Source organism: Perissodus microlepis, chromosome 6 (genome assembly GCF_051167445.1).
Source record: "Perissodus microlepis isolate ML-2025 ecotype Zambia chromosome 6, ASM5116744v1, whole genome shotgun sequence".
NCBI classification, from domain to species: Eukaryota; Metazoa; Chordata; class Actinopteri; order Cichliformes; family Cichlidae; genus Perissodus; species Perissodus microlepis.
In genome coordinates this window covers 10157257-10179490 of record NC_140466.1, presented here as the reverse complement: position 1 = coordinate 10179490, position 22234 = coordinate 10157257, and the positions used below count along the sequence as shown (strand labels likewise).

The window sequence follows — 22234 nt, the reverse complement described above, 5'->3', positions numbered from 1 at the left end:
GGTCGAAACTACTTTAAAGCTTAACACAATCCAAAAAGGTGAGTTAAAAAAAAGCTTGTTTAAAACAGATTGCAGTCTTGATTATTAGTAGTAGCCTATACTATAAGCTATATGTTAAAGAAAGCAGCATCATTCATCCTAAATCTTCAAATAAAATTTATTACAGCTCCATTTTGTGATTTAACAACTAATTTTTCTCTCATTTAAAAACCTTAGAAATGAGTCTAAATGGCAATGAGTTTTTTAAAACTTCAAATGTCCCTTCAAGGTCTTACTTGAAGTGTCGTTATTTGTATTTTCTTTCCCATATCTGCACCCTTTACAGTAGAGGTTTCTTGTTTAACCTTCCTCTGGCATAAACATTATGAGTTTATCAGTGGGAGTGACCCATTTCACTTTACACATCATAATTTAATCCACTAGTTCAGACAAATATTTGTAAAACCAACTTTGAGGATCTATCACCAGCATATCACTGAAAATGTTGATACTTGAATATATTAGTTAAAAGTTAAACACCAAATTTTAAATGAAGGAATTCAAACTTTTATTTCTAAATGGAATAAATCAATCAAATGAAGCTGTTTTGAAAAAAAAAGCGCAAAATAATTTCTGATGCTTTTTTAAAGTGTGGTACAACTGTGCTTTGAAATGACAATGCCTTCAACAACTTGTAAAAACAAGTCCTAATTTATTTTTGATTTTCTGTCATCGGCACGGGGTCAAAGTGATACATGTAGGCACAAATATACACATAGACCAACATTTATATTTGGCTAAATGTCTCTTAGCAAGTTGCACCTCGAGAAAGTGCTTTTATTCTTCTGGCATAATCCTGGCGGGATAGTTCTTGGCAGAATTGGTAGAGATCATTTAAATTGGTTGATTTTCTGGCACCAACTCAGCTTTTAAGCATAGTCTACAAATTTTCAGTAAGGTTGAGTTCAGGGCTTTGACTGGGATCATTGTCCTGTTGGAATATTTGACTGTGTACAAGTTTCAACCCTTTAGCTGTTGATGTGAAGTCAAGTTGAAGAATTTGGAGGTAGTCCTTCTCCTTCATTACTCCATCAATCTTGTGCAATGCATCAATGCCATTACCAGCAAAACAGACAATGATGCTTCCACAAGCGTGCTTGAGAGGTGGCATGGTGTTCTTTGGGATGAAAGCCTCACCTTTCTGCTCCTTTAAACATGCCCCTTATAAATAAGCAAATACCTCAATATTTGTCTCATCTGATCATAATACTTTTCTCCAGAAGGCATCTGGCTTGTCACTGTGGGCAGGTGAAAATTCCAGTCGAGCTTAAAAGTTATAATTTTAGAGCAGGGCTTTTGGTACATTCTCAGTCCATTGTAGAAGTCGCTTCACTGTGGACAGTGGCTCTGGTGTTCCACCAGTTTCCAGTTAACAGCAATTCTAACCAATTTTCTCTCACCTGAGGGTGACTATTTTGGTCTCTTGTAGACCTTGGAAAAGTAGTGATACGTCCAATTGTTAAGTTTGTTTGAACTGATTATCTTTGAATACAGCTGTTTAGAAATGGCTCCAAGAGGCCTTTCCAGTTTGTGTAAATCTCCAGTTCTAACTTAAGGCTTCACTGAGTTTCTTGCACTTTCCAATTGCAGTATTGGTCACTCCACCATGGCGGCAAAGAGAAGCTAGCAGCTGTAGTCATTCACAATCACTCTTGAGAAATTAACAGACCTTGGCCTCGCCACGACACTGTAGAACCTTCAGCACCATTTATTGAAACATTTAACGGAGTGTATGCATATATTTGAGCCCTTGCATAAAATTTTGACCCTGTGTGGATTAGAGAAAATTCAAAATAAAATTAAACATGTCAGAAAAGGGAAAAGAACAGTTCAAAGAAATTGTGAAAATTCAAAAGTTACTATGACATGCAAGCTCACAATGAGTGTATGTAAACTGACCACAGCTGTAAATCTTTACATTGTTTATTTTAATAACGGCATAATTTAATCTTTAAAATCCTGGGCAGTATATACATAATTAATCATTCGGTCAAATAATAACTCGCACTTTCAGGAGTTTTAAATTAAATATATTATACATAGAACAATTAGAACTATTTACAGTAAGCTTATATATGATTACAGTAAAAGCAAAGCAAACAGTTACAATCATCTGTGTCTGAAACATGATTAAAACAATGTTGCCACCAGGATCCACATATTGGGTTTCAGTGCCTCACATGAGTTCTTCAAGTCAAGTCCTGCTTGCAAGAGTGTGAAGTTCTGGTAACAGTTTTAGTGGGTTCTTCGGTCCACTCTAATTGTTTTTATCCAATTGGGTCGACTCGATCCAGTCAGACGAAAAACATGGACTCAAAGGACCTTTGGACGTGCTGCTGTAATACAATAAAGCTTGTTTGACACGTAGGAAACCATGACAACTGAAATGCAGCAGCAATTAGATTATTACAAGAGTGAACTGGTCTGCTCAACTTCGAAAACGGCTCAGACCCTGCCTTCAACAAAACCACACTGTGTGAGACTTTTCTTTGCATTTTCAGTTTTTTATGCTTTTCAGCATCTGCTTCCTCTGGTAGGAAAATCAACTGAAAAAGACAAATCTAATCACAGTGAGTTTTCCAGACCAGGATTACCAGGATAGTATTTGCTCAAAATGATCTTATGTGAGCAAATAACAGTGGTCAACTTCAGTCACACAGGCCTAGAAACCTGTTGGGAACTATCTGTCGTGCATGTGCCAATCAGTTGGTAAGCAGGTGCTGGCAGACACTCTGATATTGACTGCTAAAGCCCTGTTCACTCAGATATGATGAACAGTCAAAGCTCTGTGAGATGACTTTGGTTGATAGGAGACTGGAGTGAAAACAATCGCAAACTACTCGCCAACAGCAGCAAAACTGTAAAGGTGTGACAGAAACCAGAGATGGAGAACATTCGGCTTCAAAGTGAAAGGTGACCCTTTTAAAATGTGTTTGTTCCAGTAAGGCACAACTTGTACTATGAAGGCAAATGTTCTCTTTTTCCAGTTTGCACTGTTCTTTTTCAACTTTTACTACATCTCAGAGACTAAAATGATAAATGTCTCCAAACAAGTTGGCATCTTCCTCGCACACTACTAGTGCCCGCAGCAATCTGCCAGCAACAGAAGCAATCACAACAAGTTTTTTTGCAATGCTCTCTTTGCAACTTTACCTAACAAGAGCCAGAAACCTCCAGCAACTGTTCACAAACAGTCGGGGAACGCACATTCTCTTGGGGCCAGAGGTGGCTTACTGTGGCTGTGGCCCTGTGTGACTCAGAACTCAAACTTTCCTTCAGAATCTCGGACAAACCCACAATTCATCATATCATATTGATGACAGATGGATGTCAAGGTGTAGAAGCATTATCTTGTACTTTTGAACAAGCTTAAGCACAACTTAAGCATTGTCCCACATCATATTCATCAGTCTGAACGGCAGATTTGATGCCTTATGTTCTTACAGAAAGGTCCTTCAGCATTACATTGTCATTAATCTGCCAAACAGTCCTTAAGATATCAAAATTCACGAGCCATCACCGTTATTGTGAGGCAAAGATTGTAAAGCAAAACTGCTGTAACCCTGTTCACTTATTTCAACCACCAATAACTACTAGCTGAGTCGTGGTTATCACTGTGCATATATTGGTCCTTCTCAGAAAGACTGTAAATAGGTCCTTTGATTTTAGAGCCACTGTGTACTGTGCTGAGTCTCATTGAGTGATAAGATCCAGTCCTTCACTGATAGCACAAAACAAGAAAAATCCAACAACAGGAATAGTAGAAATCCCATAAGCAACAAGAGAAGCTAACAAGGAACTGATAAAGGCAAAGGAGTGTAGGAGCTCCACATGGGATGTTTCTTGACAGAAGAGCCTTAACATGAACACAAAGGCATGTACGTCAGGGTCCAATATAGGGCTCAGGGCCAAACAGTGAGAGAACACCTGCTGACCGTTGGGAGATATAACCAACATCTCACTGTGGTTTGATGAGAGTGGAATTACAGGCAGCACAAACAAACACTGTCTCTCTCTGTGCTTCTGGAGCTGAGGATGAAATAATAAAAGAAGCGGCTTTAACTCAAAGAACAGATGAATAAAACTAACAGAAACAGAATTGTGTGATATGATGCAAATATTTTAACGATACTGCTTCTCACCTGTTGCCCCCATAACAGATTTCAGCACCTTAAAGGAACAGCATCGAGAGCAGAAGCTGTTGCCACAGTTACTGCAGTTTCTCTGCAATAAAAACAGACAGTGGGTTAGAGCTCATCCCAACAGAAAAATAGGATAAAATTAACCATGATGACGACGTGATGCCTAAATATATCCCAAATTCTTGCCACAAGGTTTCAGTCTCACCCTTTTCTTCAGAACTGAGAAGACGGCATTGCAGCTCGAACAGTTGCCTTTGGAGACAGAAAGAAACAGCCAAGAATAGAGCTGTAAGTCTTAGAAAATCTACCATGTCATCACCGAGCTATAAATAAGAGGGCTGAAATCAGTGGAGGATTCGCTGACCTGTGACGGTTGCGGGATAGCGTTTACGCAGTTTCTCTGTCAGTTTAGACACTTTGCTGCGTATTGGTTCATTTCGGCTTAGAAGACCATTTTCAGAGATGGTGTCATACTCAGGAGCTCCAAGGGGTCCATCATCATCCTCCTTAGGGAGACGAAGAGGAGTGAGATACATAGAAAAAACAAATAGTTTTTTTTATATAACGTCTAAGCTTTTGAAGTGTAAAGAAGCCAGGAAACAGATTAAACATTAACAGAGGAGAAACTAGAATTAAAAAATAAATCAGGTAGTCTGACTAATAGCCGTTTGATGAATAAGCTAAGCATGATGATCACAACAACTACAACTACTAGGATGATTATGAAGGTGGAGAATACATTTCAAAGAACATGCATTCACGCACTTGCTGTACTTAATTTATCTGCCAAACATGAGGACCGCAACCTCCATAAGAGCAAAAGCAGAAATATTAAAGAAATTAAATGTTGTTAATCTCTCTTAACTCTTAATATTCAATATAACTAGGATGTGATAAAGGTACCAACTGTCTGTGAACCAAGGGCTACCAAGTAAGGTTAGCACAACCTACTCCACTACAAATGTCATCTACTACACTGAGTGACAGCAATGACACAGAACCAAATGAACAGAGTGTAAGAGGACAAACAGAATGAAGATATTAGTCGTCATGTGTTAAAAGCTTTTCTTGTTAAAGAATATAAAACTATTCTTTAATAAGAATAACACATATCCAACTTCAACAAAAAATAAAGACTTGGAGAGAGGAGGATAACTTCTTTTTTCCCTGCAGTTAATGGAACAGTTTAAGATTTTAGCAAATAAGTGTATCTATTTATTTGATGAACAAATTCATGTACAGGTAAATCAGGTGTAATGGACCTTGTTGACTAATATTGGCCACTAAATTTGACAACATATTTTTTATTTAAAGGAGTTCAAGTTATAGAGTTTTATGTCACAAGAGCTAATAGATTTTAAAGGCACTTTTGGTATTTAACTAAATCCCTCACCACAAGGGGGCAGCATTTTACCAGTCCTGAAATGTTTTTTGGATCTATGCTTCTGTTCTTTAAACCAGCGGTCCCCAACCCCCGGGCCTCGGACCGGTACCGGTCCGTGAGTCGTTTGGTACCGGGCTGCGAGAGTTGAGGCTCAGGTGTGAAATGTATAGTTTTCAGGGTTTGTATAGGTTTTCAGCGTTATTTTGTTATCGTTTTTATCGTTTACTCGGTTTTCCTGGGTCTTTTCACGTGTGTTATGAATAAACCTTCTTTTTTCAGTACCGGTACTAGTTTTATTTTGTTGTATTTATCCGCGACACCTTAAAGGCCGGTCCATGAAAATATTGTCGGGCATAAACCGGTCCGTGGCGCAAAAAAGGTTGGGGACCGCTGCTTTAAACGTTTTAAAAGACATTTCTTTTTAGCTCTAACCCCATTTCCCCTATTATGAATAACAATATGTGTTTTTAAAATTAAGGTTCATCGCTACTCATTCTTGACTGAGTCTTGTCGTGCAGACTGGTGTTACACAAAAGAACACCCTGGAGCTAGTGTTCAGCTGATTTCTCTTAAAATATTTTGGACAGAAGTTCACAGACAATTATTCACATTCTGTTGATAGAATTAGTTCAGTCTGGGGATTTAATATAGTAAATATTTGTTTGTTGCGTAAAGCATGATGCTGATCATGCTGAATAATAATGAGAAAAATATTCTGTGTAATGGAACCATTGGAGGCAACAATTATGGGCATGTTATTTATAGCATTATTGCTGCCACACAACTCCTGCCAAGGTGAATTAATGAATAAATGAATGAATGGATGAATGAATGGATGGATGGATGGACTGGCAGTAGGGATGCACAGTGAAATCACTTACCACCAAAACCAATGGGGTTTCCTTGTCAGGCAACAAAACAAGAGATGAGAAAAACGTTACCTAAAAGTACTGATATTCAGTGTTACTATCCGTGACCACACCTAAAACTGCGCTTCAAAAAGCAAAGCAAGAACTAAAGAAAAAGTCATGATGAACTAGCCTCCTCTCAACAAAGGAGAGAACACTTACCTGTGTTGAAACTGAATTTTCCTGAGTTAGGAGGATAGCAGAGGGGAAAAAACCAAATAAACACAGGAGGTATGTCAGCAACAAAGGCTTCCTCCTCCCTAACAGTTACCGGCAAGCTCAAACGGTGAACTTCTTAATTTTTTTTTTATTACTATGCAAGACAAAAATTTATAGAATTCAATTCAATAGAATTAAGAAATAGAATTAAGCTAATGAATGACTCCAGTTTACTGAAGATTTCAGTAGAAATTACTTATCTCAGCAAAAGAAGAAAGGAATGAAAGATAAAACTTCTCCCATTCTTTACACCATTTCTGTTGCTGTCAGGGTGAACCAAGTGGAACACACTTGGTCTTTTTGCTCCACCTATGAGTGTAAATCTGAGCCAAATCAGCTAAATTCACTGTTTCCAACTTGGCCAGACAATAAATAGCAGTAACCATTTTTTCTAGTATAACTTTGGCAAGAAAACAAATTAAAATACTACAGAAACATCTTTTATGATTACTTAAACTAGAAAGATTTATGAAATTGGACATCACATTAGACATTATAAGGAAGAAGTTATAATACCGCAGACATCTGAGAATTACAACTGCACAGCACGGATTACAGATTTAAGGGTGTGTGTGAGAAGTAACATACAAATGTAATTTAAAAGTACATCCTAAAGTGTAAGTGTTCCGTTTACCTCAATGGCATCTTTAAACTCATCATCAGGCTCAGCTTCCTCAGCTTCTTCTACACTGCCAGGGGACAGATCCTGTTGTGACAAAACACAAAACAACATCTGAGCACTTGTTTACTTAACTCCTGAAACACAGCTGATCCCAGAGTGAGCACCCAGGACAGCTGTTAAACTGTGGTATGGTCAGGAGATCTGAAATCAGGATCACACATGAATGTAACGGGTGAAGTTTTCACTCTGGAATTCCACAGATCAATGTGATCCCCAGTCTGTGACTTTGCTGGAGTAAAAATCCTAACACAGAAAGACACAGAGGGCATGAAAGGAAAATGATGGATGGACTGTTTATCCCATGCTCTCAATGTAAGAAGCTTTCAGCTGTATTTGGTTTTAATATAAATCACAGCAAATAATCCTTCAGTGTAAGTTGTATCAGACCGTATAAACTTTTGTCCTCCGTGCTTCTGTCTCTCACCTCTAGACTGGTCGGTGTGGGGGTCCTCTCCAATAAATTGCCTTGTTCTTGTTCTTCACACGCCCCTTCTGAGGTCTGTGTCTTGCTCATGTGGAACAGTTTCTTAAGCTCCAATAAAACTGGAACAGATTAACAGACCATCGACTGCATTTATAAAGATGGATGTAGCCACCTAAAGGTCGTTCACTGGATTGTGGACTACCCTTTTTAAAGTCTCAAATTCAGTCACCATCTTACTTTTTAAATGTAATTAAATGAGAATGTATTGTATGGAATGACCATGTACTACTATTGTATTTTATTACTGCTTTTAGAGCCAGGCTCTAGAGGCCATTTGAAGATCTGCAGTTTTTAACGCTTCAGTGTTAGCTTTATTTTTCAGCCTTTTCCAAACTAACCTCTGCAGAAGTCTCTGTTCCACAGAAACATGACACTGTTGAGTCCAGCTAGCACCCAGGCCACCGGAGCAACATAGAGTAGACACACCACGATTAATATCCCTCCATAGAACCTGGAGGTGGAACATTTTGAGAAGTCACATTAAAACTATGTGAGCGATTGATCAGCAACAGAATTCTTTGTTAAGTTCACATTTGACATTTTAAACTGTGACTACTGACACACATCTGAATATCTTGTTACTATTGGCAACAACAGAAGAGATCAGTACAGTAGAGCTTGTTAAAACATATACATTTCATTCACATGCATGAGCTGAACTGATGTTATCATGAGCGCCGGCTGTTGAGCAATAATGACTCAGCTATAAGCAAAAAGAGTGTGTGTGTGCGTGTGTGTGTGTGTGTAAAAGAAAGAGACCACAAATGCAGACCTTGATGACTTGGTGTGATTATCCCAGTACAAGACTTTATAAGCAGCTTCTGCTGACTGACAGGCAGAGGACAGCATGTCATCCAGCTGCTTCAACCTGGTGAAGGCAAATGAGACCCACAAATAAAGGGTGAACAAATACATTTCAACCGATTTGCAAATACATACCATGAACAAATACTCAGAAATGCACCGATAGCTACAGTTTGTAAACTGCTTAAAAAATAAAAAAAAAAGAAGAAACTGACTTCCTCCAGCTTCTTTATCAGTGTTTGCCTGAAACTTAATCTTTAAATTGGATATTTTAAAATTGTATGAAACAATAAATATGCCGGTAGCAGGTAGGACTCTAAGTCAATATTGTGTGATGAGAGACACATTCAAGTTTATAATAGTTTGGAAATAATGACAGTTTCACTCCAATCAACAACTGTGGGTTGCATTACATTTTATAAATGTAAAGTTAACACAAAAGTTAACAACTCTACAGGACAAACAAGCATTTCCTCAAAGGTTTTTCCTCCAAACACGAGTAACAGCCAGCAAGTGTTTGCTGACATCTTCCATGTCAACTACAGGCAACCATGGCAACCTGCTAATAACCAAAGCAATTGAAAAGAGGTTTTTGATGCATTGCTGTAAACCTCTTTACAACCAATTTCACCTAGTGACTGCCAGCAACCTCAAGCAATTGCTCACAAATCAGCAAGGGAATATACTTTTTTTCCCCCTAGCGACCAGTGGTTGCCAGGCGGTCACCTAAAGGTCTCTAAACCTTCCAATCGGGACCTTAGCTTTTTGAAACCAGAGTTTATAAGTATAGAGTGCATCAAACATTGAAAGCATACTCTGCTTAACTTCTTTCTGCACATTAAGGGGGACCATAATTTACAAAATGAACATAATGTTGGATTCAGTAAAACCTGAAAGAAGTGTCTCAGACTCTAAACATACTAGTAACAAGTATACTATGGGCATGGATCAAGTGAGCTGAGGGCTCTGGACTTTGTTTTTGACAACCACAGGTTGTCTCTGCTGGCCTTTTAAACGAAAGCAGGTTTAAAGCAGCTCCACACCGACTTCATTTTTTAGATCTGGAAGCTACATGCTAATAGTTTAAGTCATTAAATGCATAATTTGCCTTACAGGTCTTTGACTTCCAACATGGCCTCCTGTTTGGTGAGATGAATGATCTGTAAGTCTCTGCGATACACAGCGTGAAAACGACGCTTCTGAAGCTCATCGTCTGAGGCTCTGCCCCTACACCTGTCCTGCAGGTAACCCAGGGCAGCCGGCAAAGATACTGCTGCTAAACTCACAGTGAACCAACCAACTGATATCAGAAGAGGGAGACAGAAAAAACAACATAGTAAATTATTCAAAAGGCAACAATAAGGCTGAATAAGGCTGTGTAATGGTTCCTCCTACCTTCATTAACTGTGCAGAAGAAGACATTGAGGAAAATACAAACAAGCAGAGAACACAGTGGCATCTTCCACCTGAGAGATTTAAAAAAAAGATCATAATGAATACTGCAATATAAATATGTAGCTCTGTGATTACTATGAAAAAGCAGTTATGTGATGTTCATACAGGGTACAGAAAGCACAAATACACACCCGAGCAGGAAGCGAATCAGCTCCACTGTATCTGTAACCGGTTCTAGATATAGAGCCATCCTCTTATAGGACAAAACCATGTTGAGGAGGTCAAAGTTTGGTGTACTGCGAGGGCTTCCCAACTCAGAGGCATCTGGAGACCCAGGGGCTTCTTTAGACAATGTGTGCACCAGCTCCCCCCGATCCCCTGTGCCCTGTGAGGGGTCTTGGAATGATCCAGTACTGTGCAAAGCCATCCCTGGACAGAATGAGGGACAGACAACAAGCAGGATTCAGGTGTTGAGTAACTTCGAAAGCAAAAATGAATCTGCTGTGATAATATTACCAACTGTCTAGAGCTTCAGCAACAGAAAGTTTGTAAACCCTTTTGAATTACTGAAATTTCATCTTCTTACAAATAAAGACAAACATAAACTGATAACACAAAAAAACGTCTTACAAAAAGTCCAAGCTGAGAAAAGTAACAGGCCTTGAGTTTCCTATATCTTAGAATCTCTTTTAGCAAAAACGTACATCAGATCTTTTTAGCCTTTATAGAGGATTTTCAACATTTTCCATCATACATCAACCTTAACCAGTTGTGTTAAGGTTAGGACTCTGACATGACTATTCCAAAAACATGAATTTTTTTTCTTTTTAAACTATCGTGTTGTCGATTTACTTGTGCACTTTGGCCACTGTGTAGTTGTGGCACTCTACTCCTGAGAGAGCAAAGCAGCCCCAAACCACAATCCGTCCACCACTCTTTCAGTTTTAGAGCTGGTAGACAGTACTGTTCTAAAATTCACAAATACAGAGTTGTGTGTTTTAAATAGAAAAATGGACTTCTTTGTCATCTGTCCACAAAACATAGTCTCAGAAGTCATTGCAAACCTGAAACACACTAAAATGCTTCCTTCCATTAATACTACTCTTATTTGGTGTTTTGAATGAACAAAAATTCTGATACTTGGAGAGATTTTTACTCTTTGTTGAGTTCATCAAGCTGAACTCAGTTTTGCTCAATATTAATTTTATCTCTCAATAAGCGTATTAGTGTAACCCTCCACAGCAGTCCCTGTTTCTTCTGTGACCCCCTTGAGAAAATTAACTGCTTTAGTGAGATTAACACCAGTGCTTGATTTGTTCAATTTGTAGACAGTCTGCCTCGTTATGACCAACCACGTTTTCAGAGACGCTTTTGTAGGCTTTTCCGGGGTCTATTCCCGAGGTCCTGTGAGAGAAACCCATCATCCAAGCGTTATTGGAAAGAGCGAATTTCTCCACTAACCTATCTTTGTGCGCTTTAGTTATATGGAGGATCTCCCATAACCCACGCTTACAGTCTCAACTCCTTTATACGAGTTGATGAATGAATAAACCTAGCGTTCAGGTGGATTCCTTCCAAGTGTTACGATATGTTGGTAGCTTTCACGAGGACTACTTATTTCTGATTAATCTATTAAAATCGATTTCTTTATCGTGACCATAAGGAGGGAAATCCGGGCTAACTGCTGTGGCCTGCGAGATGCGGTCAAACCGGAAAGTTAACTCCAGTCCTGTGCCGGTGGGAGAGCGCTGTGCAGTACAATAGCAGCACGACACCGGCATGTCAGCCTTGCTAACACTAGCTACTAAATACGAAGGAGATCATTTACCTCGAGCTCGGTTTCCAACAACAACCAACTTATGAGGCGGCGGCGGTGCTGAAAGGAGCTCAGGCGAAACTAGCGAGTCCCACCGATACCATCATCTTCAGCCTGGAGGAAGAAAGAGCCTCCAAATTCAAGCAGCTCAGTCAACATGGCTCCGGTTGTCCTCCTGCATGAGCACAAACCTGGAACAACGAGGCGATTTGTGAAACTGTCGGCGTGTCGGCATAGAGAGTCGACCCGCTATTTTGCTTTTTTGGACCTGCTACCTTTGCTTTGCTAGCTCTGTTCAGCTGCTAGAGCGTCTGCTTCCTCGTTTAATCCAGGCCTGATAATTGATAACAGAAAATGGTGTCCAATCCAGTCGATCGCAGAGAGACTGATCAGTCAAGTTCCCCCCCCCCCCCCCCTTTTTTTTTTAAATTAAGAATACTCCTTTGTAAAACAAGAACATAATAAACATATTTTTTTATTAGGGTTTTTTAAAACAATTATATTTGTACATTTTACCACCATCTGCGCTCTTGGACAATCTTTCCATACATTTCAATTTTATATTGAAAGTATTTTTGTGAGTAATAATAATAATAATAATAATAATAATAATAATAATAATAATAATTGTTATGATGATTTCTGATATGAGGTTCAGTTCTATGGTGGTGATCGCAGGGTGTGCACAGGTCAAGTGCCACTATGACCCTCCAGAAAATAAGGAGGACAGGGGATGATCGTTCAGCTCTTTAATGGCAGATTTAGCGTGGGTGTGGGTATGTGTGTGGGTGTGTGTGTGGTTCAGTCTTATGGACGCACACTCTCATTCAACCCACATAAACTGCTCCCGAGCATAACTTGTGATTCACACTGCCTCCATGAACACCATTTTTCATCCCAGTCAAAACATTACTCACAAAACGGCCGCGCCCTCTAGTGGCGAGGCAGAAAACTGCATCACAGTCCTGCCTTCAGAACAATAATGTCTCTTTGTGACCTTTAAAGCAGAAATTATTCAGACTATGTCAGAGTTTTGACTGTTATGATTTATCAGAATAGTTATCATACCAAAACATCTAATTAAAGGATGCTTTTGTTTTGTTGTTTTTTTGTTTTTGGAAGGGGGGGGTCCAGTAGATGTGAAAATAGGTTTTTGTTGATTATTAGTGAAAGTAAAACAAAATGCACTGATGAATATTGGGGGCTTGGATAAATACTGGAGAAGGGGAGCCATGTGTCCCCCATTAAGCAATAATTCAGTCATACTGACTGGATCCTTATACTGAGAAGTGAGAGCCCTCCACTTACTAACAGGGCCTCATTCTGAGTGAAAATGAGAAATGAAAGATGGGTTGACCAGTGAAGGACGAAACTTACAGCTTCCAAGTAGCATAAGGCTACTGCTGATTTTGTTACACACAAGTTGAGGTCATGACAAAGTAAAACTCACCTGGTTTAAAGAGCTTCAGTCAGTCCTTGACCACACATTTACTGTACAGCAGTTGATGAAGATTAAATAGCAGCTGTGGAATTTAGACTGTTGCTTTAAATCCAAACACACAGGCAGAATGTAATAGAAATAACAGAGAAAGCTTAAGTTAAGGTTTTGCAATTCTGCAATGCTATTCAGCAAAAATGAAGGAGGAGTATCCTTCTGCAAATGAGCAAAGAAAGAAGAAAAAAAAGAGGAAGATGATATAAAAGTGTCAGCAAGACCGTGGCAAGTGGAGCAGTTAATAACAATCAAATGAAACACTAAATAACTGAATGCTGCTAGTTTAGTCTGGGAGAGACTTGAATGACACATTATTTCTTTTGTTAACATTAAACATTAGTTACCTTATCTTTAAAAAAAAAAAAAGATGAAAAAAGATAAATAAATAACAAGTTTCAACTTTAATTCATTCATTGTTTAGGAAATTGTTTTTGTACAGTTCCCCGTTGTTAACTGAAAAAACTCCTCTACTGGGTTAAGATCAGGTGACTGATTAAACAAAACAAAACAATTAAAAAAAGATCCCCTTTGTGACTTTCTATTTTTTAAATACTACTTTTATTAGTCCAAATACATTATTTTACATAGTGTAGTCAAAATAAGAGACATACAGTAGTACATATGTGAGTCACAGACAATTATAAAAACAGGATTGGCACAAACACATACTGGCTCAACCAGTAGTTTCTTCAATAAATACCACGAACATAATTAAAATGGCACTTGGAATTACACTGAAAGGCTCCACACACATTTAGTTTTCAGCACTTACTACTGACCTGACATATACCGTATGCATCTAAATGTTGACCTCAGTGATCACTGAGCTACAGTTCCTGGAGCTTATTTTCTTTTCATCAGGTGACCTAAGATGCTTGTTGCAGTATCTATAACTTGAGATACTTGAGATTCATTTGAGGTTATATCAATATACAGTAGGGACTGATTATGGCCACTGAGCATGGCGCACCTCAGAAACGTAAATATTTGCATCCTGTATTGTGAATGTTGCTTGTTTTTAGACATGACTCCTCTGAGCTGTGCCTGTATATCACGTGTGCATGGGAAAATATTAAACGTCTTTCTTTGACATTTTACTCAGCAGAGGCAGGACTGATAGGTGGCTGCTAACATAAAAATAAAATTTAAACATATTAAGCCTTGCATAAAATCAACTTTTATGCATATTGCATAACAAAATTCCAATCTCAAGAACCACACTACTGTAGCTGCTTGCTATGAGAGCGCTGGTGGAATTTGAGCCCACCACAGTTTCTAAAAGACTTTCCACACTGTCCACAGATGTAAGGCTTCTCTCCAGTGTGGATGCGGAAATGCCTGGTTAAAGCACCAGAATGACGGAAACACTTTGAGCAGACTGAGCAGGTATATGGCCTCTCTCCTGTATGGATTCGAAGGTGGGTCTTGAGATTCTCCATGCGATTGAACTCTCGGTTGCACACTGTGCAGCGGAAGGGGCTGCAACCCGGTGGGTAAAGCTGCAATCTGGCCCTCTTGCTTCCTGCTACAGGTTGCTGACAGCGTTGCTGGAACCTTAGCTGGCACTGGCCAGTGTGTCGGCGCAACAAGCTGGGCAGATGGAAAGTCTGACCACAGGACTTACAGGCATAGAGGGTAGCTATGGGGTGGTTGAGTTTATGACTGGTTCGAACATGGACTGGGTAAACCTGTGGAGCGGCCTCTGACACAGGAGCTGGTTCGGACAGCTGGAAGATACTGGAGAACTCTGCAGGGAGGGGTGGAAGATCTGTGGGCGGTTGAAGGGTGGAGGCTGGGTTTGGAGGATGAGCTGCTGAAAAACATAACATGCAGAGTTAATTACATTGTAGAATAATTATGATTTTTTTCATGTTAATAAACACATGAACCCAAAAATTTCAATTACACAAACTTCATTAGCCTTAAAGATCAGAATTCATGTAGTATCAAGTACATACATAAAACACTTATTTATTTACATGTATTAAGTCATAGGGGTGGGGGAAAAAAATCGATACTGTGTAGTATCGTGATATTTTGTTTGCTAATAATGTATCGATACAGGGACAGCAGAAATCGATATTTTGTTACAAAAAAAGTTTTTGTGGACTGGAACATGCTCTGACTTCAGAGCATGTTGATCCTTTTTCTGAGCAAGAATCCTGACATTCCTTCACTGTCCAAATGTGTTTAACTTTTTTTTTTTGGCAGAAATAAACATTACAGTTTACTTATTTTAATTTAAGACATTTTATTTTAATTAAGTTTAAAACTTTTTTATTTAATGTAAAATTATATTTTGTTTTAATTTACTTTCAAATTCTTCAGTTGCTGAATGGGCTGCATAGTTGTCATAAATTGCATAGTTCAGAATAGCTATAATTGTACCAGATGGTTGCATTCAGTTAAGTTGGACTAGACTGTAATACAAACCGTTCAGTTTGTCAACAATAAAACTGACTGAAATGAGAGAAAGACTGAGTGTGAGACTTTGATATTAGATAAAATGAATATTGATAAAGTTTACCTTTATGTACAGAATCTGAATATCGCAAAATATTTTTAAAAATTGCAATAATATCGTATCGTGTGTTAAGTATTGTGATAATATCGTATCGTGGGATGTATGGTGATTCCCACCTCTATTAAGTCAGTAGATGGCTCTATATTAAAAACAATAGTCAAACATTTTTTGAATCCTTTAGAATAATCTGAGGAATAATCTGACATTTAGCCGCCTGACTGGAAGTCCAGATGTTAAAATTTTGCATCACTAGATAGTAGGAAAGCATAAATGTCGTGCTGTTTGACTGGCACATGGGTATGAGGCAAATTTTCTATTGCATACTGGGTGTACAACCAATCAATATTATTGATAATGAGAAATTGTCTGTTACTTATATAGAACTTTTATTGTCCCACTAGCAACTTAGATCATTTAACATTGCAAGCCAATAAACCCATTCATTTCCCTGCACCGCCAACTTTTTGTTTATCTCACATGCACAGATAAAGTCAATTCAGCATCGCTAGCTAACTGAACATGTATGTATTTGAACCACGTGAAGAAACTGCTGTATCAGTGCCAGAACACTAAAAACATCCCGAAAATTTCAAACCCAGAATCTTTGTAATGTAAAGTAACAATGCCAACCGAAAAGAAAAAACTACTCTGGGTCATGAATGAAAGTATTTCTATCTACCTGAACACAAACAGGAAACTGCTGTTGTTCTTGTATGACTATGATGTCTAATTTAATTATACAGACTCAGGAGATAAAAAAATAATCTTTCACTAAGCCTGTATTCTGTCATCGTGTTGGCTGTGCTAAGTCCCAGAAGGGCAGAACTGGCCAAACATTTGTTCTCACTTTCACAAGTCCCTATACAGCTTCCTTGGAGCTTGTCCAGCTTCCAATATTGGGGGCAGTCAGAATGGACTGTGGGCTGGTGAAGTGAACTGCTGGCACAGAAAGTACTGCTTGTCCTGCTGGTGCGATGATCTGAGGTGTCAGAAAGAATGCTGGTAGGTCTGTCTCTTCACCGATTGCTTTGACATGATGGGATGTGGGAGCTGAATAGAAGTCATCTCCCTCTGTTGCGTCTGATCTGCTGTCATCTCTAGCAGCTGCCACTGATGCTCCTGTTGTGCTGGCATGGCTTGAGCATTGAGCACTGCTGACTCCTGTAGATGCTTGTCAGACTCAGGGCAAGCTGCAGGCAGCACAGAACTCTGAAGCAGCACTAAGAGTTCCTGCCTCTTCTACATGTTATACCAATTCAATTCAATTCAATTTTATTTATATAGCGCCAAATCACAACAAAAGTCGCCTCAAGGCGCTTCATAGATACAGAGAAAAACCCAACAATCATATGACCCCCTATGAGCAAGCACTTTGGCGACAGTGGGAAGGAAAAACTCCCTTTTAACAGGAAGAAACCTCCGGCAGAACCAGGCTCAGGGAGGGGCGGCCATCTGCTGCGACCGGTTGGGGTGAGAGAAGGAAGACAGGATAAAAGACATGCTGTGGAAGAGAGACAGAGGTTAATAACAGATATGATTCAATGCAGAGAGGTCTATTAATACATAGTGAGTGAGAAAGGTGACTGGAAAGGAAAAACTCAATGCATCTTGGGAATCCCCCGGCAGCCTACGTCTATTGCAGCATAACTAAGGGAGGATTCAGGGTCACCTGGTCCAGCCCTAACTATATGCTTTAGCAAAAAGGAAAGTTTTAAGCCTAATCTTAAAAGTAGAGATAGTTTCTGTCTCCCGAATCCAAACTGGAAGCTGGTTCCACAGAAGAGGGGCCTGAAAACTGAAGGCTCTGCCTCCCATTCTACTTTTAAATACTCTAGGAACAACAAGTAGGCCTGCAGAGCGAGAGCGAAGTGCTCTAATAGGGTGATATGGTACTACAAGGTCATTAAGATAAGATGGGGCCTGATTATTTAAGACCTTGTATGTGAGGAGCAGGATTTTGAATTCAATTCTGGATTTAACAGGAAGCCAATGAAGGGAAGCCAAAACAGGAGAAATATGCTCTCTCCTTCTAGTCCCTGTCAGTACTCTTGCTGCAGCATTTTGGATTAGCTGAAGGCTTTTCAGTGAGTTTTTTGGACATCCTAATAATAATGAATTACAGTAGTCCAGCCTGGAAGTAATAAATGCATGAACTAGTTTTTCAGCGTCACTCTGAGACAGGATATTTCTAATTTTAGAGATGTTGCGCAAATGGAAGAAAGCAGTCTTACATATTTGTTTAATATGTGCGTTGAAGGACATGTCCTGGTCAAAAATGACTCCAAGGTTCCTCATAGCGTTACTGGAGGCCAAGGTAATGCCATCCAGAGTATGAATCTGGTTAGATACCATATTTCTAAGATTTTCAGGGCCGAGTACAATAACCTCAGTTTTATCTGAATTAAGAAGCAGAAAGTTAGCGGCCATCCAGGTCTTTATGTCTTTAAGACATTCCTGCAGTTTAACTAATTGGTGTGTGTTATCTGGCTTCATGGACAGATAGAGCTGGGTGTCATCTGCATAGCAGTGAAAATGTATGCTATGTCTTCTAATGATGCTGCCTAAGGGAAGCATGTATAATGTAAACAGAATTGGTCCTAGCACTGAACCCTGTGGAACTCCATAATTGACCTCAGTGTGTGAAGAGGACTCTCCATTTACATGCACAAATTGGAGTCTATTAGATAGATATGATACAAACCACTGCAGTGCAGTACCTGTAATACCTACAGCATGTTCTAATCGCTCTAATAGGATATTATGGTCGACAGTATCGAACGCTGCACTGAGGTCTAGCAGGACAAGCACAGAGATGAGTCCACTGTCAGAGGCCATAAGAAGATCATTTGTAACCTTCACTAAAGCTGTTTCTGTGCTGAGCTCTGAAACCTGACTGAAACTCTTCAAATAAACCATTCCTCTGCAGATGATCTGTTAGCTGTTTGACAACTACTCTTTCAAGGATTTTTGATATGAAAGGAAGGTTGGAGATTGGCCTATAATTAGCTAAGACTGCTACCATTAGACAAGCATGTTCTGGTTTATTTCCATCAGCTGAATGCCTGCTCCCTTCATCACCTGAGAGTTCCAAATGCTAAATCTCACAACAATCCCTCAGAATTTAGGACCAACTTGGTTCAGTCCCCTTAGCATTCCTTTTTGTGGCGGTGGGAAGAGAGGAGTCTTATATGTTTTCCACTATCTGGAAGTAGCCAGGACACTACAGGTCCCAAACTCACACTACAAGTCATGCTCTCTGCACCTGGCATTTGTTTAGGGCTTAAACCAACTTTTCCTTGTCACCTTGATCCAGTCTCTTGCACAGAGCTATAGTTGTGTTTGTCTGCTGGATACTAACATAGAGAGGTGTGATCACACAGCTCTACCAAATACTCAGCAAGTCTGTCTGTATTTTAGTTATTCACAGCCTATTCAAATGAATAAACAGAAAAGACAATAGCAATGTAAGATATTTACTGTCAAAGACCTTTAACAACATTTTTCTATACTGTGGATTTAACAAAATATGTGTACACAAGTACTCAGAAATACTATAGATTGGCTCAGTGATGGCATAATTGCATCTATGGCTCAAAGATACCTCATTAATTAACCTAATTTGCATTACAATTGCTTCATTTGAAATTAAACTATTTTAATTACATCGTAAGTGGACTTATACATATAATTTAAGCACAACTTTAATGCTTGTTAATGCTAAGTAAAATGAACAGCTAATCATTTTGCACCCAGTGAAATAGCACATGGTGAGTTGGCATATAGTCCATCTACCAGTTTTAATAGTAATTACTGAAACAACAGACAATAATTTCCCATAATGATCAAATCTAGCTGCAAATGTGACTGCCCTGCAGATCCAAAAATGACAAAAATTTCCCTGGATGATCTTTCAGCAACTTGATCGCAAGGAATAATGTCTATTTACTCTTGTGGATTCCACATTTCTAAATCTGAATATTGGAAATGTCAGTGCAGTACATTTGTAAAACTAAACAATTTATGAGAGAAGGCTCTGCAGTGTGTTAACTGTGTTTACAGGCCTGGGTTTTTTTTAAGCCCTCTTGAATCTCAAACTTTTTACCCTCCCATGAGGTAAATGCAGTTTCAAAGACTTTTCCACTTTAGGTGAGTATGTCATTGTTAGATATTGCAAATCTAATCTTAATTTCAACCTTATTTGTTGTAACAGAGGGAATACTTTGTGGCAGTTTTCGCTCTTACCCTGATCGAGCCCAGCGCTGGACAGCTGAGAGTTTGAATCTTGGCTCTCAATATTCTGCACTTCTGGTTTCCACTCCTCCAACATTTTGGACTGGACTCCAGATATACACTCCAGGCTAAAATCCTCCACTTTAAAGGAATCCAAACAGCAAGAGGAACCATGTGTTTCCTCTTCTGGCTTCTCCTGCTTTACAGTAACCTGAGTAACCGGCTCTCGAGTGGATTTGCCAAGAATGCTGGGAAGTGGTGGTGAGATGCCATCTTGAGCTCCTTGGTTTGGACATACTGGGTTCATACGCTCGATCTTCACCATACAAACGCGAGAAATCTCTTCAGTTACCTCTGCAAATAAAGAGATGCAAGAATTTAATGATTTCTTTTAAATTAGAAAACTAAGACAATTTTTCCATACATTATAAAACAAATTTAAAGTCAGCCTTCTATGGAGCTTGAGCACAGTACCTTTGCAACTCTGTTTCCAAAAACAGTTACTTTAAAAACAGAACTCAAAACAGATGTGAGGATCCAGAACTTAATGTTTGGAAATCATTACAACGTTAGTCTCTTTTCTCTCTAGTCTGAAACCATCAGGCACGTAATCAGGGCACAGGTCAAAAGCCAGGATCAGAATCAGAATACTTTATTAATCCCAGAGGAAATTATGTGGTCACAGTTGCGCCAAGATAGTAAGAACAGTAACAAAATAAACTAAATGAAATAATACCATATGTTACAAATATAACAACATAGCTCTAATTATAATTATCCCAGTATATTACACAAAATTAAATATATATATGGTTCACACTGAGGTGCCCTTCTTATCATAATCGCGCAAGCATCTGGTATGGCAACAAATTGGTGCACAAAGCATGGGTAAACTGCAAATCTGTGAAGACACCATTAATGCTGAATATACACATTTTTGAAACAAGATATTGCAATCCCATCAATGCATAACCTGGGTGGCATACGTCACTATTTTTTATTTTTGAAACACTTGTAAGTTATATGAGCGCATCAAGACAAGCTAAAGACCTTTTAATGATTCTTGGATGATGTGTTGTGTATTTTTGATCTTTGCAATTGGTGGATTCACACACAAACCAACAGGTATATTGTTTAAGTCTGTGCATCGGCCGCAATCTTAACTGTGTTAAAAAAAAAAAAAAAATTTAAAGTAGCAAAAAGGTGACTTTTTGCACTTCAGCAATCCTGCTAGTAACACATTCTGTTGTTAAAACTGGCAACTGTGCATCACTGGTTTCACACTTGTCTACAAAATGTGTGAAAAATGTTCATCCCCATGCATTAACAGTTTAGCTGTTAGTTTCTGTGCACACATCGTGGTCTAAATATAACTAGGATGCTGAGGCAATTACTGGGGCAGTAATAAAAGAGAACAAGTCTCCCAAGTACCTCTAATGCATCCATCGTTCGGCTCATTTTCTGGATCTGAAGCTGCGTCATTTATTCTCTCTTCCTCGCGCGATCTGCGCTCGTCGGGTCTCCTCAAATGTTGATCCTGGCTGTCACGAGTTTGATGCGCTCCGCTGTGACCCGCAGGGGTAGTGTCACCTCTGACCTCTGTGCGGCTGAGCACACTGCCCACAGCACTTGTGCTTATTTGACTGCAGTTGGGGTGTGGCGGTTGATCGGTGTACTTTATGGCACCGACGAGCTGATTTGTAGTAAGAGGGCTTCCACAGTTCTCCTCTCTGCGCGCAGAGTCCAGCTTAGCTTCGGCTCTCTGCAGCCTTTGTTTGAGGGACTCGTTTTCTCGTCGTATCTCTTCATAGATGTCGCTCGTCACCTGACCTGCCACAAGCTTTTTCACCTCGCGAACCGCGATCTCCACGGCCACTTCAAATGCTCCGTGTATGGCAGCTACAAGCTCCTCTTGAAAGGACAGCGCAGCGTCCGCGCTGGTTTTGTTTGTTACGCACGGTCGCTCTTTGGTCCCAAACAGCTGCGGCTTCATGGTGCGTTTAACGACCCACTAACGCTGTGCAATGACTTAATATTAAAACCCCTGATGAGCACGTGATTTCCCAATAATGGACCCCTTGTACTGATGGAGCTCGTTTATAAGCAAAGTGA

The 22234-nt window shown here is 39.4% G+C and overlaps 2 protein-coding genes across 7 annotated transcripts; both read right to left on the bottom strand.

The window, feature by feature from the left end:
* Window positions 1-1729: 1729 nt before the first annotated feature.
* On the bottom strand, window positions 1730-12231 carry zfyve27 (zinc finger, FYVE domain containing 27). Of its 5 annotated transcripts, none has more exons than XM_084930670.1 (14): window positions 11886-12231; window positions 10249-10486; window positions 10058-10128; window positions 9776-9962; window positions 8631-8726; window positions 8197-8309; window positions 7799-7917; window positions 7327-7398; window positions 6636-6656; window positions 6447-6467; window positions 4546-4684; window positions 4387-4433; window positions 4182-4263; window positions 1730-4068 (listed from the first exon to the last, which is right to left on the bottom strand). In XM_084930670.1, exons 2-14 carry the CDS (start codon window positions 10482-10484, stop codon window positions 3998-4000), a joined length of 1275 nt encoding a protein of 424 aa, XP_084786796.1. In that variant the 5' UTR covers window positions 10485-10486; window positions 11886-12231; the 3' UTR covers window positions 1730-3997. The 5 variants fall into 5 exon arrangements, with proteins under 5 accessions (XP_084786796.1, XP_084786795.1, XP_084786797.1 ...); XM_084930669.1 differs by having other exon boundaries at window positions 4546-4687; window positions 11886-12230; XM_084930671.1 differs by lacking the exon at window positions 6636-6656 and having other exon boundaries at window positions 4546-4687.
* A 1672-nt stretch (window positions 12232-13903) lies between these two features.
* LOC146385092 (uncharacterized) lies at window positions 13904-22226 on the bottom strand. 2 transcript variants are annotated; one of them, XM_084930663.1, is made up of 3 exons: window positions 21554-22226; window positions 20135-20476; window positions 13904-15181 (listed from the first exon to the last, which is right to left on the bottom strand). In XM_084930663.1, the coding sequence occupies exons 1-3, from the start codon at window positions 22113-22115 to the stop codon at window positions 14589-14591; spliced, it is 1497 nt and encodes a 498-aa protein (XP_084786789.1). In that variant the 5' UTR covers window positions 22116-22226; the 3' UTR covers window positions 13904-14588. The 2 variants fall into 2 exon arrangements, with proteins under 2 accessions (XP_084786789.1, XP_084786790.1); XM_084930664.1 differs by having other exon boundaries at window positions 13904-15178.
* Between the last annotated feature and the right edge of the window lie 8 nt (window positions 22227-22234).

Coding starts and splice junctions, on each gene's coding strand:
- zfyve27 (XM_084930669.1), bottom strand. CDS start 10,484: ATGGCTTTGCACAGTACTGGATCATTCCAAGACCCCTCACAGGGCACA. Junction 7,399..7,798: donor CCACACCGACCAGTCTAGAG/GTGAGAGACAGA, acceptor TTGTCACAACAG/GATCTGTCCCCTGGCAGTGT. Junction 6,657..7,326: donor AGTTTAAAGATGCCATTGAG/GTAAACGGAACA, acceptor CTCCTAACTCAG/GAAAATTCAGTTTCAACACA.
- LOC146385092 (XM_084930663.1), bottom strand. CDS start 22,115: ATGAAGCCGCAGCTGTTTGGGACCAAAGAGCGACCGTGCGTAACAAAC. Junction 20,477..21,553: donor GAACGATGGATGCATTAGAG/GTACTTGGGAGA, acceptor CTTTATTTGCAG/AGGTAACTGAAGAGATTTCT. Junction 15,182..20,134: donor CAGCGCTGGGCTCGATCAGG/GTAAGAGCGAAA, acceptor TATGTTTTTCAG/CAGCTCATCCTCCAAACCCA.